The 16,668-nt window shown below is 40.3% G+C and overlaps 1 protein-coding gene across 1 annotated transcript in view; it reads right to left on the bottom strand.

The window, feature by feature from the left end:
* Nucleotides 1-16,668, bottom strand: part of Bruce (BIR repeat containing ubiquitin-conjugating enzyme) — a 1,406,664-nt gene that overhangs the window by 1,158,216 nt on the left and 231,780 nt on the right. The window contains exons 14-16 of the mRNA XM_068225988.1: nucleotides 6,574-6,666; nucleotides 6,092-6,478; nucleotides 3,472-3,683 (exon numbers count right to left, since the gene is read on the bottom strand). Of these exons, the coding sequence (XP_068082089.1) occupies nucleotides 3,472-3,683; nucleotides 6,092-6,478; nucleotides 6,574-6,666 (692 nt within the window). The remainder of the gene's footprint in view (nucleotides 1-3,471; nucleotides 3,684-6,091; nucleotides 6,479-6,573; nucleotides 6,667-16,668) is intronic.

The following is a 16,668-nucleotide window of genomic DNA, read 5'->3' as shown; positions in this document are numbered from 1 at the left end:
CCTGATTCTGAATGTTTGTCTTTTCTTAGGGAATTAACACTATTGTAATTAAAGAATTTTTGTTTTGTATTATTACTGGTTGAATACGCGATCTTATAGTTATACTTTCTAAACAAATTCCTTACTGTATATTATAAAAACAAATCCCTATTTTCCTCATTTCATTTCAGAAATTGAGACGAAGCTCCCTTCTCAAAAAGTGAACGGCAATCAGCTTCATAGTTCCGCATTAAACTCAATTTAGGGCACATTAAGCAAGCTCAAAATAAATAACAGCCAACCTGGAAGGAGTGAAAGAAATGAAGTCAACAATAATTAGAACAGTGTCAAGAAGTCAATCATTTAAAAAAAAAAAAAAAAACCTTTTAACTGGAAGACAAACAGATATTTTTAGTGCAACAGAGTTGAAACTTTTAACAACTATTCCAATGAATAGATATAGTTTTTTAAGTAGGCTATCTATGTATTCATCCTGTCTCATTTCATCAACCCATTAACCCCCACATTGTTTTAACATTATTATAATTTGATTTGTATTCAAATAGTTTTTAAGAGAAACAATGTACCTGAAAATAATGTACTCAGAAACTTAGCGATTCACCTAAGCTTAACAACACCTGAAGATATTCTCAAGTCAGAACGAAATATGTACTGTTTATAATTAATTAATTTGCTAAAAAGCAAATAAGTATCAAAAAGGTGGAAGTTTTCAATTACTGTAAGTCTCTGTGAGCTTTGCACTTGCAAAAAAACTCCCTTAAAATTCAGTATTTGTAATTTGTCAATTAATCTGTTTCCATAACAATAATTTCATGTTTTTAAAAATTAATAAACAGTTCAACTAGGCCAGCCTGTTTCATTTGGTAGCTTAGCAGTAGTTATAATCCTTTATACACCCAATCTGACGTGTGGGTGCAGTACGCCCTAAAAGAAGAGGACCTATCAGTAATTATAGAAGAGTGCCGAGGGGAAACCTACAAACCACAATCTTGTGCTGTAAGTATTAAAAGGATCGTATGTTTGTATAATTTTTTATGAAACTTCATGAAACATCCTACTAAAAACTGACTTATTTAGACTGTCATGTATAATACGCATACCTTTTCTTGATACCTGAGCTCCCTAGTGCTGAATCGGTAGACCTCGGTTACCTTCAAAATTCGTATTGGCAACCTATGACACATAAACTATGAATCGCCGTGAGATATCTGGTGTACACTTTACGTACTAGTACTGTTGTTGTTTAGACAGCAAAGCCAAACTATCGAATTCATGCTAGGAACAGGATTCGCATCGAGAAATGTTATGTAATGTTATATAATGTGTGTGTGACATAGTTGCTGGCTTAAGATAATAAAAATTTAGAAAATACATATCGATCAATCATATTATCGATTTAATTCAGATTTCATTTCCATTCAGTTGGCAGTATAACCGGAACCGGGAGAGCTCCCTCCTTACTCCTCACCCCCGAAAACTTGGTATCAAGAAAAGGTTCGCGTACTATACAGAGCAATACTATAAACTCTACACACAATTTTGAAAAAAATATGTGTGGAGTAGCAACTTTTCAATAACTTAAATAAATATAGTATAACAGCATAACAAAATATAATCTTAGTCGGTACAACAGCATACCAGGAGAATAAGTCGGTTTACGAATGGGCAAATACAAACTTGATATTAAGAAAGGTTAGTCCCAACTTTAACCTGTGATCGCTCAAAGTGTTTGTTTAATCTAACAATGGTATTTTTCTAGTAGTAACTGGTGTATTTATGCCAACCCCTCCTTTAAGTATTAGATAGTCTGTCTTCAACCTCCATGTCATTGTATGTTACTGGTTCAAGAAACATCAGGCAGTCATTATGCTGTCAACAGGCATAATTCCTACCACCCACGCAGCTTGTTAGATAAAATCTACTGTGGGAGTGATGTCGTTAGGTTCCGCTCACGCTACTTAGACTAAATCGCAGCCTAACAATAGTGCTGCGCATAATTCATTTCTAGTTCGTTTTTCCTTCTGAGTGTGATTATGAAGTGTTTATCGGTATCTTTTGTTGTGTTGACTGTAGTTTCCAATCTGTGTTGTGAGTGATAGGGAAGTCCAAATAATTTTAGCTCAAATAATGTGTTGTTTTCAACTTTATATAATGATTACTATTATGATGAAGGGATCAACCAGAGATGTACCCAGAAAATAATTCTGGGGGTGGGTGGTCTAAGTACAGTATACACTGTCCATACTTTGGAGGGGGTGCATTTCAGATGGTTTATCCCTTCCAATTCTCCCCCCCTAGGCATGGACCTGATGGTGAAAAAAAGCAGTAATGCAGCAATGCTTTTATTTTGTGTGTCACTGAGTTATGTCAGGACAACTTATACTGACATGTTTAGAAGATGATTTCAAGCAAATTTATTCAGTTGACGACAAGAATTCCGATTCAAATGCCCCATCTGAGCATGAAGATAAAGCATGATACCTAATGAACAATCAGATGACAGCAAACATGAAGATGTAGTTATTGTCGATCCAAGTCAGGTAAATCACAATGTTTTGTCACAGAAAAGACTATTCAACAGAATGGTACCAACATAAACCACCTCCAATTATGACTGCTCATCAGAATATTGTGACACATTTACCAAGTGTAAAGGGATCGACAAAATGTATGAGAGACAATCATGTCATGATGATGATGATGCTTACTATTAAAGGGGGCCTAACATCTAGGTCATCGGTCCTAATGTTACAGAATGAAATAAGATTTAATTAGAATTTAAATTCCGATATGTTCAGTACATAAATACTGAGGCAATCACGTGATTTGTTCCCAGAACTCGCTGAATAAATAAGAATAAAACTTCCTTTTTATTACATTTACAAATATATGTCACTTCAGTTTAGAGATCATTGAAATACAATAAGAATTTCTGCAAGCCTGCCAACTTTTAAAAGCGCCTCCTGAAAGATACAGTTCTTTGACCTAACAAGTTCTAGCTTAGTACCACAGAGTTCTAAATACCTGACTAAATATCTTTAATGGGAATATTATCTGTTCCTAGTATTTCATCTTATTTTAATGATATGATTTTTGTTTCATCTGTTTCAAAAGAAGGAAGTGAATTAACTAGAGGAATTATGTTCAGTTATTTCATGACATTGTTACCATTTTAATACTGACACATTTTTTTGCTAGCAAAAAGTTTCCTTAACTTACTGGCTGAATTTACTAGGGGAATTAAAACAAAGTTATTTACCGACTGCATTAGAAAAAGCATAATTGTTTCTAATTTTAATATTGTTAGAGATTCCCACACACTTTTTCTTATGATGATAGCAGTGGATGATGATATACAATGATATTCAAAAATCACGACTACTATGGCTTCCAGCAGAAAAAATGTTATTGATTATAACCACAAATTCAAAAAATTATCATAACTGTCAACAATATGAAAATATAAATTACCTTTCATTTGTAACGCTGCTTTGTTTTGTCTTATAAAGGGTGATTGACACTTCATGAAGCCAGTCACAGCCTTTTATAATGTCAGACTTTGTACTCTCTGAATAATCTTTCTTGCTGAGATAAAACATCATTCTATCAACAATATTCTGGCCACTGTGTTCCACTTTCCTCTTTTTTGGTTTTGATGCCTTCCCATGGTGGACTTTATTACCCTGGAATTGAAATAATTACGCTCAAAATACACACATATTTGAAACAAAGGAACAGACTACACAAAAATTAATCATTAGAAACACCACCAACAGATTTATACATCATACGTTAAATCTGATATCTATGTAATATTACAGTTAGAATAGTGTTTAAAGTAGGTACGGTATGGTTCTTTCATAGAGTTGTTCTATGGAGATTTTCTTATGCCAATATACATATTCCTTTATAACTCATTAGTAAACAGCATTATAAGGTTACATGCACTAATGACATAATTAAAAAGAAAATGGTCACCTTTTAAGTTACGGCCTACTAAACAGTGAACGAGAAGACTTTTCCCACTCTTCTTTCCATGTGGTTGCCATATGACAGGTGAGTAAACTCGTGTCCTCATACCGAGATAGCGCAGCTCTTCTCAGGCACACCCCCGATGGAGGTGAGCTGCATGTACTATTTTAACCACATACCAGCCCTCCTGCCTTTCTTAAATTTCTGACAGTACTGGGAATCAAACCCGGGTCTCTAAGGATGGCAGCTAATAGTGCTAATAGTTACGCTATGAAGGCGGACATATGACAGGTGAGCAGAAGGAACACAAAAACCTGGAGTTCCAGGTAAACTTTTTTTTTTTTTTTTTTTTGCTAGGGGCTTTTGTCGCACCGACACAGATAGGTCTTATGGCGACGATTAGGTAAACATTACCTGTACAAATGGTGCTGGGAAGAGTTAAATGTTTCAGTTTTGCAAGAAGGTATTAGTGAAAATCCAGGACTCAAAAGACGTAGGGCAGGAATCCGCTACGCTTCCTATAAATGCAAAATTGTCTTGAAGGTCATTCATCTTCAACCACTACCTCTAAACTGCATTAACCCACTCATATCACAATAAATGGCCACATTGTTGACTATGGAATCATTTAATTTGCCTGCCAATAATTTGAGCGTATTTGTCACACACAAACATGCATAAAATACTAACTAATAATTCACCCGAATTTCGCATTCAAGCCATTAAAATTCATGACTTACCTGAACTTCATTCCTTGAATGACTGCTGGCTGTGGTAAAAATGTTCCATGTGAAATAATTCAAAAAAGAGCTGTTCTGTGTACAATGAAAATGTCGCGATTTCAGATGATGGGCGGACTCTAAATTTTATTGTAAGTATTTCTGAAACAGCATTGTATCCACAAAACGAATATGTATCAGCATTACTGTTTTTATTCTCCTACTTCCAATCACTACGGTTCGTTTGTGTCACCGGCCACGCACGTTTGGAAGGACATGGCACAGCACCTTCATTCACACTCTCTTCAATGCGCTTCGCACTCAAGTAACTTTCACTGTTGCTATCACTACCCTCAAACTCTGATTCTTTTTCCAAAATGTCATTATTGCCATAATCTCCATCTAAAACACTGTCTACAAGCGCTAACTCATCGTAATTACCATGATGCCAGTTCTACTGCATAACGTCATCGGCAGTTACTCGTTTCCAAGTTTACAGATTTCCTGGCTAATAGCTCACTTCAATTCACAGCAGTTTGTGTTTGAACTTCCAGTGATTGAACAGGCCAATTCTTACATAAAACATACGTCCACACATCGCGCAGCTGGGGAATGGGGGAGATCTTGGCTGGCTTTGGCAAAGTTTGTGTTCCTGTTGCTTAATATCTTCATGTTTGCGGCGTTCTTGTTCGAAGTGTTGAACTGCAGCACAGACACTTTGCCGACAAAGTAAACAGTCCTTGGCAAGTGTTTCCCGGGTTTTGTGAGTTTATTTCTGTAATCTTTAAGGTTTGTTTCAGTTGGTCTTTTACACGTCTCGGGGGGGCACCCCGTGGTCATGAACCAGAGAAAAGTTCACCATAGAGGATCTGGTGCAGTAGCCTGGTGTCACTGATACAGCACACATGTCCTGCCCATCTGAGGCGATGGCCAAAGACCAATGCTTCTACAACACATGCTTTATCGAGAACTTCAACATTAGAGACGTAGTCTTCCCACTTGATGTTCATGATGGAGCGTAGTTTTTGCTGGTGAAAGTGCTCCAGATTTTTTATGTCATGGCAGTAAAAGGGAAGTGTAGAGATGACTACAGCCTGGTACACCATTAGTTTTGTGCGAATTGTAAGGTTTTTATTCCTGAAGACTCTGTGTGATAGTCGGCCAAAGGCAACGTGGGCGGCACGAAGCCTGTTTTCTACATCCTGTTCTGAAGTACAGTTCTTTGACAAGATACTCACAATGTAAGTGAAGTGGTCTACTTGTTCTAGTTTGGTGTTTGAGATGGTACTGTTCAATTCTGGGATGTTAGTCCCTGGTGCAGGCTGAGCAAGTACCTTATGTTTTTGACGTTGATGGTGAGGCCAAAAAGGTCATATGGATCCTTGAAACTGTTGACTGACTTGCAGTTCCACAGGTGTAAGAGCCAGTGATGTGGTATCATCAGCATACTGCATTTCAGTTACTCTAGTAACACTCGTATGTTTTCGCGAGTGAAGCCTGGCAAAGTTGAAGAGGCCACCATCAAAGCAGTATTTAATCTCTACGCCAGGGTTGTCTGCTGTTTCATAAAGCACGGCCACCAGATACAAGGCAAACAGAGTTGGAGCAAGTACGCAACCCTTCTTCAATCCATGTGTGATTAGGAAAGGTTCAGAGAACTTGTTCTGATGGAGAATCTGTCCAGTCATACCACCAGGAAGTGCTTGCACCAGGCCCACAAAATGCTCAAGACAGCCAAAGCGTTTCCGAACTGCCCACACAGCGAGTTTTGGAACACTATCGTAGGTCTTTTCCAGATCATAAAACACAAAACAGAGAGGCTTCTGTTGTTCTCTGCACTACTCTTGCAATTGCCTTGCATGAAAGATCATGTCAACAGTACCTCTGGAGGCTGAAACACCACATTGAGACTCTGGTACAGTCCTCTCGGAGATGACTTACAGGCAGCTAAGCAGGATCCTTGTGAGAAGTTTACCTACAATAGATAACAGAGAAATCCCACGATAGTTGTCACATATACTACGGCCACCTTTCTTGAAAACAGTGATGATATTGGTATTTTTGAGATCGCTGGGTACTTTTTGGGTTTCCCAAATTGAGAGAATGAGAGTACAGAGCCTCGATTCTAGGGGTATGCCTCCACCTTGAATTAGTTCCAGTGGGACGTTGTCTGGTCCAAGCGCTTTCCTAGGTTTCAGCCTATCAAGTCCCACACAGAATTCCTGATAAGTTGGTGAAATTGCCAACCACGTTTGAGGAGGGGGGGTTGTTGCACATCCCGTAGAAAGTCATCGGCAGCAGTGGAGCTTCAGTTTAAAAGAGTGGAGAAGTGTTCCTTCCAGCACTCCAGGATGTCTCTACCATCAGTAAGGGTGTTAGTACCATCAACTATTTTTAGAGTTCCAAATGAAGGGCGAAATGGACCACAGATCCCTTTTATTCTGGCATCAGATAGTCTTTGGAGTTCTAGAGCCATCTCCTGCCACCAGTTGTTCTTCATTTCTCTTATTTGAGACTGACATTTCTGTTTCAGATCTGAAACACATATTTCTTCACATTGGATGGTGGATCTCGTAGAAGGGATAGGTGGATTTCCCGTTTGGCACTGATAAGGCGCAGAATTTCTTCACTGTTGTCAACAAACCAGTCTTGCCTCTTTCTTTTCTCATAGCTGATGATTTCCTCAGCTGACTCAATGATAGCCCTTTGGATTGTTGACCATTCTTGCTCCACGTCATTTGTGCGTACTGGATTGCTTGCCAAACGGTTCATGATCGCATTTTGGAAGTCTGATGATGTGGATTTATCTGATAGTTCGAAGGTGGCAAACTTGCATCGGGGTGTGCTTAGGTGATGCGCAGTTGGTTTCCGATGGAAGGATATTCTGATTCAACAGATCAGAAGTTTGTAATCTGTCCAACAATCATCAATACTCCTCACCGCCTTAGTGATGAGAACATCTTTCTTGTCACACAGACGGGTGATGATGTAGTCCAGGGTGTGCCAGTGCCTAGATCGTGGGTACATCCATGTGGTCTTGTAACGGTTAGGTAGGCAAAACTGAATGTTAGTGATGAACAGCTCGTGTTCTGCACACAGGCTGAGAAGTAGCAGACCATTGGCATTGCAATTACCAATATCATGTTTGCCCATTACACTTCCCCACAACCAATTATCCCATCCCACTCTATAAGTCTCCAAGCAGTAGTAGTTTGTCTGACAGTGCTATCTTGGTGATGACGGAGATCAGCTGGTGGTAGAAATAGTTCTTAGTTTCTTCATCGGCTTTCAGGGTGGGGGCATATGCAGAGATGAGTGTGATGAACCTACCTCCGGAGAGTGGTTAAGGCGTGACATGAGGCTTCCAATGAATGCAATGGGTGTGAGCTGATAATCATTTACCAGTTTCATCTTAACTGTGAATCCAACCCCATGAATATAGTTCTCAACATCCTCCTTCCCTTTTCAAAAGATGGCAGAGCCCGATCCAGACTCAACGATCTTGCCTTCATCTGATAGTCTAGTTTTGCACAGTGCCACGGCATCTATGATTAGTTTAGAAAGCTCTTGGATGATGAGAGCTGTTCTTCTCTCTGGCCTGTCACTGTTGTTGTTATCAAGCACTGTTCTCACATACCAAGACCCAATTATAAGTTTACGTTCATCTGCCAGATTTTGACCGCATGTAGGGTTACCTGCTGGGTGCGGCTGCCCAGCCAGGCAAAAGGGTGACTTCTGATGCTTAGCCCACATTTTCTAGGGCCTTCCCCATTTGCGGTGGACAGCGGTGGTCTAAATAGGCCTGTCCAGACACAGACGCACGACCGAATTCTTGAGTAGGCACCGGGTCTCAAGAAGACAACCATCACACATCTGCTGCCATCACGCAGGCCCGGACTAGAGGCTCCCAGTTTACCCAAAACCTGTCTACGCCATCCTTGTCCCATTGCCGTTGGACTTGATTGAAGTGAAGAAAGTAGGAGGGAAAGCGTCACTGGCACTTGCCAGGAATTGACCCTCACACTAACGTATCCCCACAGACACACACGAGATGCTGTCAGTTGGTACAATTTCGTTGCCATAAGACCTATCTGTGTCGGTGCGACTTAAAGCAAAAAAAAAAAAAAAAAAAAAATTTATAAAAGGTTGGTACAATTAATTTTATTCACATCTATTCACAAATTAACACACTCATAACCTTAATCACAGTATCAAAACACTTCACTTAGAGAATATCAACAAAGCCAACCATTATTAAAAACAACTGCCAACACGTCAATATGCAGGTTACAACTTTGAAACACAGTTGAAAACAGATGACTGCGTATTTCAATATGGAGACTGCAAATATTGCATGTCAGCCCGGGATATATACTTGCTACACCATAACTCTACTAAACGACAACTAACTAACTTTGACCGTCAAGGTAGTTTTTTCCGCAGAGAAAACATAGATGGGTCATAAATAATGCAAGAGATATTTTAATGTCAAAAGCCTAGAACTGTGGGGGGAAATGTACAATCAGGTAATTCTGACATGCAATATTTTGGAGTCTCCATATTGGAAATACGCAAGTCAACTGTTTTATTTGTGTTCCAAGGTTGTAACGTCTATGAGCTGTATTATTCAGTTGTTTTTAATAATGGCGGCTTTGGTGATATCCTCGAAGTGAAGTGTATGTTGTGATACTGTGATTAAGGTTGTGTGTGTGTGTTAACCCTTTCCCATCCATATTTTCAGTCTGCTTATCACCAAATTTCAACCTATTATTTAGGAAAAATTGAAGCAGAGCACACTGTTTCAGAAAAAGTTAAATATAATAAAAACTGTTGATCACAATGTATTCATATTTTCAATAATATTAGAAAACATACTATCACATCCATTTCCATATCCACTGAGTCATAAGGTTGTTGGTTCAAACCTCCACACCCCCTAATTGTGGTACTCGACACAAAGGTAGGCTCTATTTGTCACATTCTCATGTTGTATGAATCCCTCTAAACAAATAACCGCATTATTCTGGAAGTGGAATGGATACTGCATATCAGTTTATATTTCCCCTGAGCAAGTGTCTTCACATTCTGTATCTATGTTTCCGGAATGTGCCTGTTTGAGTGCTGCATTGATATATATGCAAGTGGCTATCTCACTGAATAGTTTGTCTCCTCCTAACATATGTCAAAAATAATATATTTCTCGTAATACTCTTTCGAAATTATGGACAGGTTCAACATCAACCATATAATCATTCGAAACGAAACGAAATATTTGTGTTAACTGAAATGCCGCGGCATCACAATCAGGTCCGAATTCTCGATATCTGTTTTCACTTACATCACTGTTATCACTAAAATTATCTTCGTTGATACATTATTCCCTAACTAAAACTTCACCTCCAACCCTACTTAACGATTCTGTGTCACTTTTGCGCCTATATTCAGCTCAGTTTCAATATACGCAATATTCAATCCCGCCATGTTTACAAACGAAACAGCTGTCCCGCGCTCACGGAAGTTCAAGACCGTTTCCTAGGCGATGTCAAGACAGATTATCGGTCTTCTTTCATTTCCTAAGCCTTGTAGATCGTACTGCGTGTTCTTAAATGCCTCATAAACACTTTAAAGCTGAAGTAAACAAGAAACTATCGCATAGCTTGCGTAAGTGTGCAGATAATGCAGCCGGGCGCTTTCGGGCGCTAAGGACCGGAAGGCAAAGCGAAGAGTCGGGCGCTTTCGGGCGCTAAGGGCAGGAGAGGGTTAATTTGTAAATACATGTAAATAAAATAATTGTACCAACTGACAGCAACTCGTGTGCGTCTTTGTAGATACGTTAAAGGTAAGCTTAATCAGAACCTGAAAAGGTTAGAAATTAAGCAAAAAATTTAGACATTGCTTGCCGGGTACGGAATGAAATTGTCCTTTGTCCTGTTTAAATTCTGTTCAAATAGTGAACTACTTTAACCGCAAAACATGCACAGCCTATATAAGCCTTAATGCAGAACTCCAACGATTCCGTGAAAGGTTAATAAATAATAATTAATGAGTACATTTCTATGATAATAATAATAATTTTGTGTGGCTATTTCTAGCCGGTGCAGCCCTTGTAAGGCTGACCCTCCTATGAGGGTGGGCGGCATCTGCCATGTGTAGGTAACTGCGTGTTATTGTGGTGGAGGATAGGGTTATGTGTGGTATGTGAGGTGCAGGGATGTTGGGGACAGCACAAACACCCATCCTCCGGGCCATTGGAGTTAACCAATGAAGGTTAAAATCCCCGACCCGGCCGGGAATCGAACCCGGGACCCTCTGAACCGAAAGCCAGTACGCTGACCATTCAGCCAACGAGTCGGACATTTCTATGATGAAAATATAAATAAAACATGCATATATTACATCATACACCAAGGTTAAAACCAACTCAAGAACTCGTCGTCGAAAACTAAATCAGTGTAATGTATGATTTGGAATGTCATAAACAGGATATTCTTTCTGCAGAGAAAACATAGATGGGTCATAAATAATGCAAGAGATATTTTAACGCCAAAATCCTAGAACTGTGGGGGGCGGGAATGTACAATCAGGTAATTCTAATTCTAGAAGAACATTTAGTTATACTTTAGCAAAGATTATATTTGTTTTTCAGTTACCTTATCTAAAAATACAGTTCTTGGCAATAATCAGGATCAGTCCCCAGATTTTCTGGAAACAGAAACGACAGAACAGCATCTTCCTAAGTTGCTTTTTAAGACATTTTCTGTGAAGTACCAGCACTAAGTGCAATGTCAATTGAAACACTCCTATAAGCAGCTACTGCCCCTACTTTACTTAACACTCCTGGGGAAAACTGGTAGTTTTTACAACACAAAATATGGTGATGTGTTTCCATGTCCGGATGAAAGTATCAAACAGGTTATTTCAGTGCATTACGCCACTGCCTGTTGTGGCTACTGCGGGAGACAGCTGGATTCAAAATCCCTGGTCAGCCATCCTCGAAAATGGTTTTTTGTGGTTTCCCACTATCATCTCCAGCCAAATGCTGAGATAGTACCTTTCTCATGGCCACTGGCCACTTCTTTCCCATTCCTAGTCTGTACAATTACACCTATACCCAGATAACACACTCATACAGTAGTACATGTAGCTCACTCCCATGGAGTGTATCAGGAAAAGCAGCTACAGATCTGGCGAGCCGAATATGTCCTCTGACAGTCCCGGCACTAAAATTCACGTGCCTATTGGAGCGCTCCATAGTCCCTGCCCACTTTTCCTTTCCTTCCTCCGAGAACACCCATGGAACTTTGTCCAAATCCTTTGCTGCTTAGTTTATTTCTCTTCCAGTGCATTATTTTACTAACCTTCTCCGTCGGCTGCTGTCTCCTGGTTGGCGCCACCTCCGATTCAGCACCACATCTCGTCCTGGAGCATTCATTTTGCTGTTGGTTCTTCAAGAACTTAGCACCTTCTTGTACCACACAGCATCACCCACAAGAAAGAAGACTGAAGAGCTTATCCTTTTGGTTATGGATACCAAAAAAACTGTGGAACATTTTCTGCATGTGGGGGGATATTGTGCTGTGATATTCATATATACTGGGGACTTATCTCACGGATACTCCGTACTACTATCTACATCAACCACTTTTTCCTGCCAACCTCCTACAGGCCGCCATATTGGTCGATAAGCTGACTCCCCTGCCCCATTACATCACTTTCTTCAAGGTTACATCCTGTACCTTCTCGAAGCAAACTACGATCATATAAATACGTAACACCTGCCATCCTTGGCAGGTTGAACTGAGTGTGTCATTCTACATGGATGCCAGAGCGCACCACTTTTTGCTGGTCCACTAAGTTCTAGTTTTCTTCAGGTGAGGGATATTGAGGAACATATAAGTGTGACTTTCATTCTTCATTGATCTATTCTTCGGTTTATTGACGAGAGATGGCGGGACAAAGGTTATTCAAACTGGAGCCCACTTTACTGGTCCCCTTATTTTTTTGTGTGTTGTACTATGGGCTTCTGAAGTGCAGTAATTCTGTTTACTTTTAATTGCTGAAAATTTCTTAATATTCATATATTATGGGAATCTTTGTGTGCTTGGAACTTATTAGTTTCTGCAGCAGGTAACTAAATTTTCCGTGATTCTGTTTCTCGGATTCCTACAAGTCTTCATTTTTCCACCTTATTCTCAATTTTGTAAAACTCTTGGGTATTTTATTGTATTAATGTTTAAAATTTTTCTATTATGTGGGTTAACTTTCTTATATAATTTCATTGTATATTGTTACTTGATAAATAAATCTTACTAAGACCTGATACTTTAGTCTTAATTGGTATTTTGTTAATTATTCGTTGTGGTATTTTTGCTCAATTTAATGTTGTTGAACTGTTTACTTATTTTCTTACCTAAATTACTATTGTTAGTCTCAAAAATATGAGGGTTGGGGCAAAAGTCATGGCAACTATTTTTTTCTTGAAAATACCAGTCCGGTTGGAAAATGTGACATATACAGACGAAAGGACAAGGTGTTAACTACATGTGTGGACAATGAATAGCACTGAAATATTGTAACACACCAATTTATTATGGTACTATACAGGGCAGTATGGCCATCCTGGTGCAAAAGAATGAAAACACAGTACACATAAAGTTGACATGACAAACCTGGGCCTAAATGACCCTCAAAGTAGTCCCCTGCTACTGACACCACACGCTGCCAACGATGTGGGAGGCGCTAAATACCATCTGCCTCAGCATTTGCCACACCATGTGTGAATCGGGTCACCTGTTGGCACACAGCATTAGCAATCCCCTCTCGTGTTGCAAACCGCCTACCACGCAGTGGTTCCGTAATCTTTCGAATGAGATCAAAGTCACAGGGCGAAATGTCGGGACAGTACGGTGGGTGCTCCAATTCTTCCCATCCTCAACGTCGCAGTAGCTACCCTACACACTCTGCTTTATGTGGTTTTGCATTGTCATGCAGGATTATTGCACTATCCACAAGATCCAGACGTTTCTCCCGAACGCCACGTCGTACATGTCGCACCAGGAAGTCCCTGTAGTACTGTGCGGTCACTGTTCTGCCATGTGGAACAGAGTGGCAAACAATGACATCCCTGACATCATATACGACAATCGCCATCAATCTGACTGAGGAAGGATTCTGACGGACCTTCTGCCTCCTTGGTGATCCAGCATGTCACCACTCCGCAGACTGACGTTTCAGTTCTGGTTTGAATGCCCTGGCCCAAAATTCATCGACGGCGATTATTCGTGACAAGAATTGATCGCTGCCCTGTTGCCAGCGTGCAAGGTGGTCAGAGCACCCATCTTTGAACTTCTGTCAGTGCATTCGATACCCACCGCGATGCTATTTTGCGCAGTTGCAGCTCATTATGCAATATCCTATGGACGGTGCGTTTCTTGATGCCACTTGCCCTCTCTAACTCCAGTAGCGTCCATCGTCTGTCTTCATCCAGGAGCTGCTCGATGAAGGCACGTGCCACGTCGGTCTGCACACTGACAGGTCGTCCCAAACGTTGCTCATCACTGGTTGACACACGCCCTTGCTGAAACATTCCCACCCACCGTGCTACTGTATGGTATGGTAGGGCATTATTCCCAAGGGCTTCCACTAAATCACTCTGACATTCAATCGCATTTCTCGCTCGGAGAATGGCTATTTTGATGTAAGCGCGCTGCTCAACACGGGTTATTCCATCTCGCACGACACTCACCAACTGACTGATTTCACAGCCCTTGCTGCGCTACTAGCAGCTATCACAGAGCCATCTGTTGTTCTGTATACACACTATGCTTGCAGAACTTTCACATGACACATATATGTTTGTGATCTGTTCATATATCTACAAGAAAAAAAAATTAGTTGCTATGACTTTTGCCTCAATCCTCGTATCTTCCTGGTGAAATACTTGTTTTGTCAGTTTCTCTTTAGAAAACCATGTATTGGTTAGGATGTGCACTTAACCTTATATTGGGACAAATGTTCCGCTTGGAGTTCATATTGAGAAACTATACCAGACTTAACTAAAGTTGGCATATGACAGGTAAGGTTGGAGGGAAGAGCATTGCACGTGCCATTTCACGATGTTGCCACATTCCAGCATTCCTTTCTACATTCTCTTACCACTCACTTCCGGCTCACTTGTTCCCTCGTTCATTCTGACCGCTGTGACATGAACTGGTCTTTCTTCACACTCTTGTTTTCCACTGTAATGGGAGCGATCGCAAATAAGACAAATTTTGCTGTGACTGTGACTGACTTGGTCTCATGTTGCATTATTTTTAACAGGGACCGGCTTGATAAGCTCAGACAGTAGAGCGCTGGCCCTCTGATCCCAACTTAGCAGGTTCGATCCTGGCTCAGTCCGATGGTATTTGAAAGTGCTACAGAACGTAAAATCAATAACATTAGTATTCTTTAACAAGGGTGGTACCTATAGCCCGACAAATCCTTCAACATGCCCTTTGTCCTATACTTTGTCTCTGTACACCTTATTGGCATCAGTACACGACGTAAAACAAATAAGAAAAAGTGAGTTCAAGGGGAAAAGGGTACGTGGGGAGGACGGAGGGTCATAAATCATGTGTACTCTTTTCCACACCACCCAGAGGTAGAGTACCTGGTGCGTTTCATCGTACTCGAAATGTAAATAAAAATACAATGATTGTATGTATGTACGTACGTAAATAGTATTTAAAATACAATTAGAAACTTACTATCGGCCACAAAACAGAAATAGAATGCCGCTCACACTGAACTGCTTGCGACAATATCTAACTCACAAGTGAAGTGAGAGGTTTGGCAACTCCCAGCAAGACAAGCTGCCCAGAATTTTTATCTCCATGGCAACCGCAGTCGCTCCACCCTCATTTCCATTGCAACCATACTGTCACTCCCTTTATCCCGCCCCGGTAGGCAGTAAACGGACCTCCCTCTAAGAAGTGCCAAACGCCAACTCTCGTTATTACCAGTATAAGGAATCTTAAATACTGATTTCAAAATTTTCTGATATGCATATTTGAAGTGTCCTACTGGTCACAAAATGTATTTAGCCAGTATATTGCAGAAAATGTATCTGTCATCCATGAAACGGATCTTTTCTTTAATTGTTTGATGCTTACCCTATTCTACAATCCTGGAAATCTCTAATATTTTGGACCTATGGTTCTGATATTTCACTGCGCATGCCTAAGTTTTGTTTTCCCCTAAATGAAAAATCTCCTCCTCCCCCTTGACAGTGTGTGTATGAAGCAAGTTTTCATTAGACATAATTTTAAAGTATAACACCTACCTTGGAGCTTGAGGTTATATCGACACTTTACTGAACTTGTCACACACTGTTGCGTTTACCTGCTTGTACTATTCTGTTACTATTAGAACTGCTTTATGTTTGGGTTCCTAATCCTCTTTTGCACTTTCTACCGCCCTCGTTATTGTGTACCAACCTTACTGAACGGTCTAATGCAATATTTGTGATTTTTCGATTTCATCTTCGTAATCTTGCTTTAGTTACCTAGTCTCAATTGTGGGACATGAACTCCTTTAGTAAAAAGACTTCCAGCTGCGTGAACAATTAAAAAGACTTCCAGCTGTGTGAACAATCATCATCATCATCATCATCATCAATGTTCCACTCCAGTCGCCCGGGTGTGGTTAATGTGAACAATCACTGCAGCCCCATATAGTGCACCACAACAAACACAAGCATATATGGCATTGTTTGGAGTCAACTACTTCTGTCTTTTGTGGAATTCCATGAAGCAATGCTCAAGCAAGGCACAAGCATGCCTGTCCTGGACACTCACTGCGGTAGAACATGCTCTCACTGCACCGCATCTCTTTGCAACATTGTCTGCGCCACTTGTGCAATTTACGCCCATTCTCCTTAACCCAATATTTACTGGAAAATTTGTTCATGTAGGCAGTGTAACAGATTTTGGGAGAC

The sequence above is a fragment of the Anabrus simplex genome, chromosome 2, assembly GCF_040414725.1.
Source record: "Anabrus simplex isolate iqAnaSimp1 chromosome 2, ASM4041472v1, whole genome shotgun sequence".
Taxonomy (NCBI): Eukaryota; Metazoa; Arthropoda; class Insecta; order Orthoptera; family Tettigoniidae; genus Anabrus; species Anabrus simplex.
This window is presented reverse-complemented; position numbering and strand designations above follow the sequence as displayed.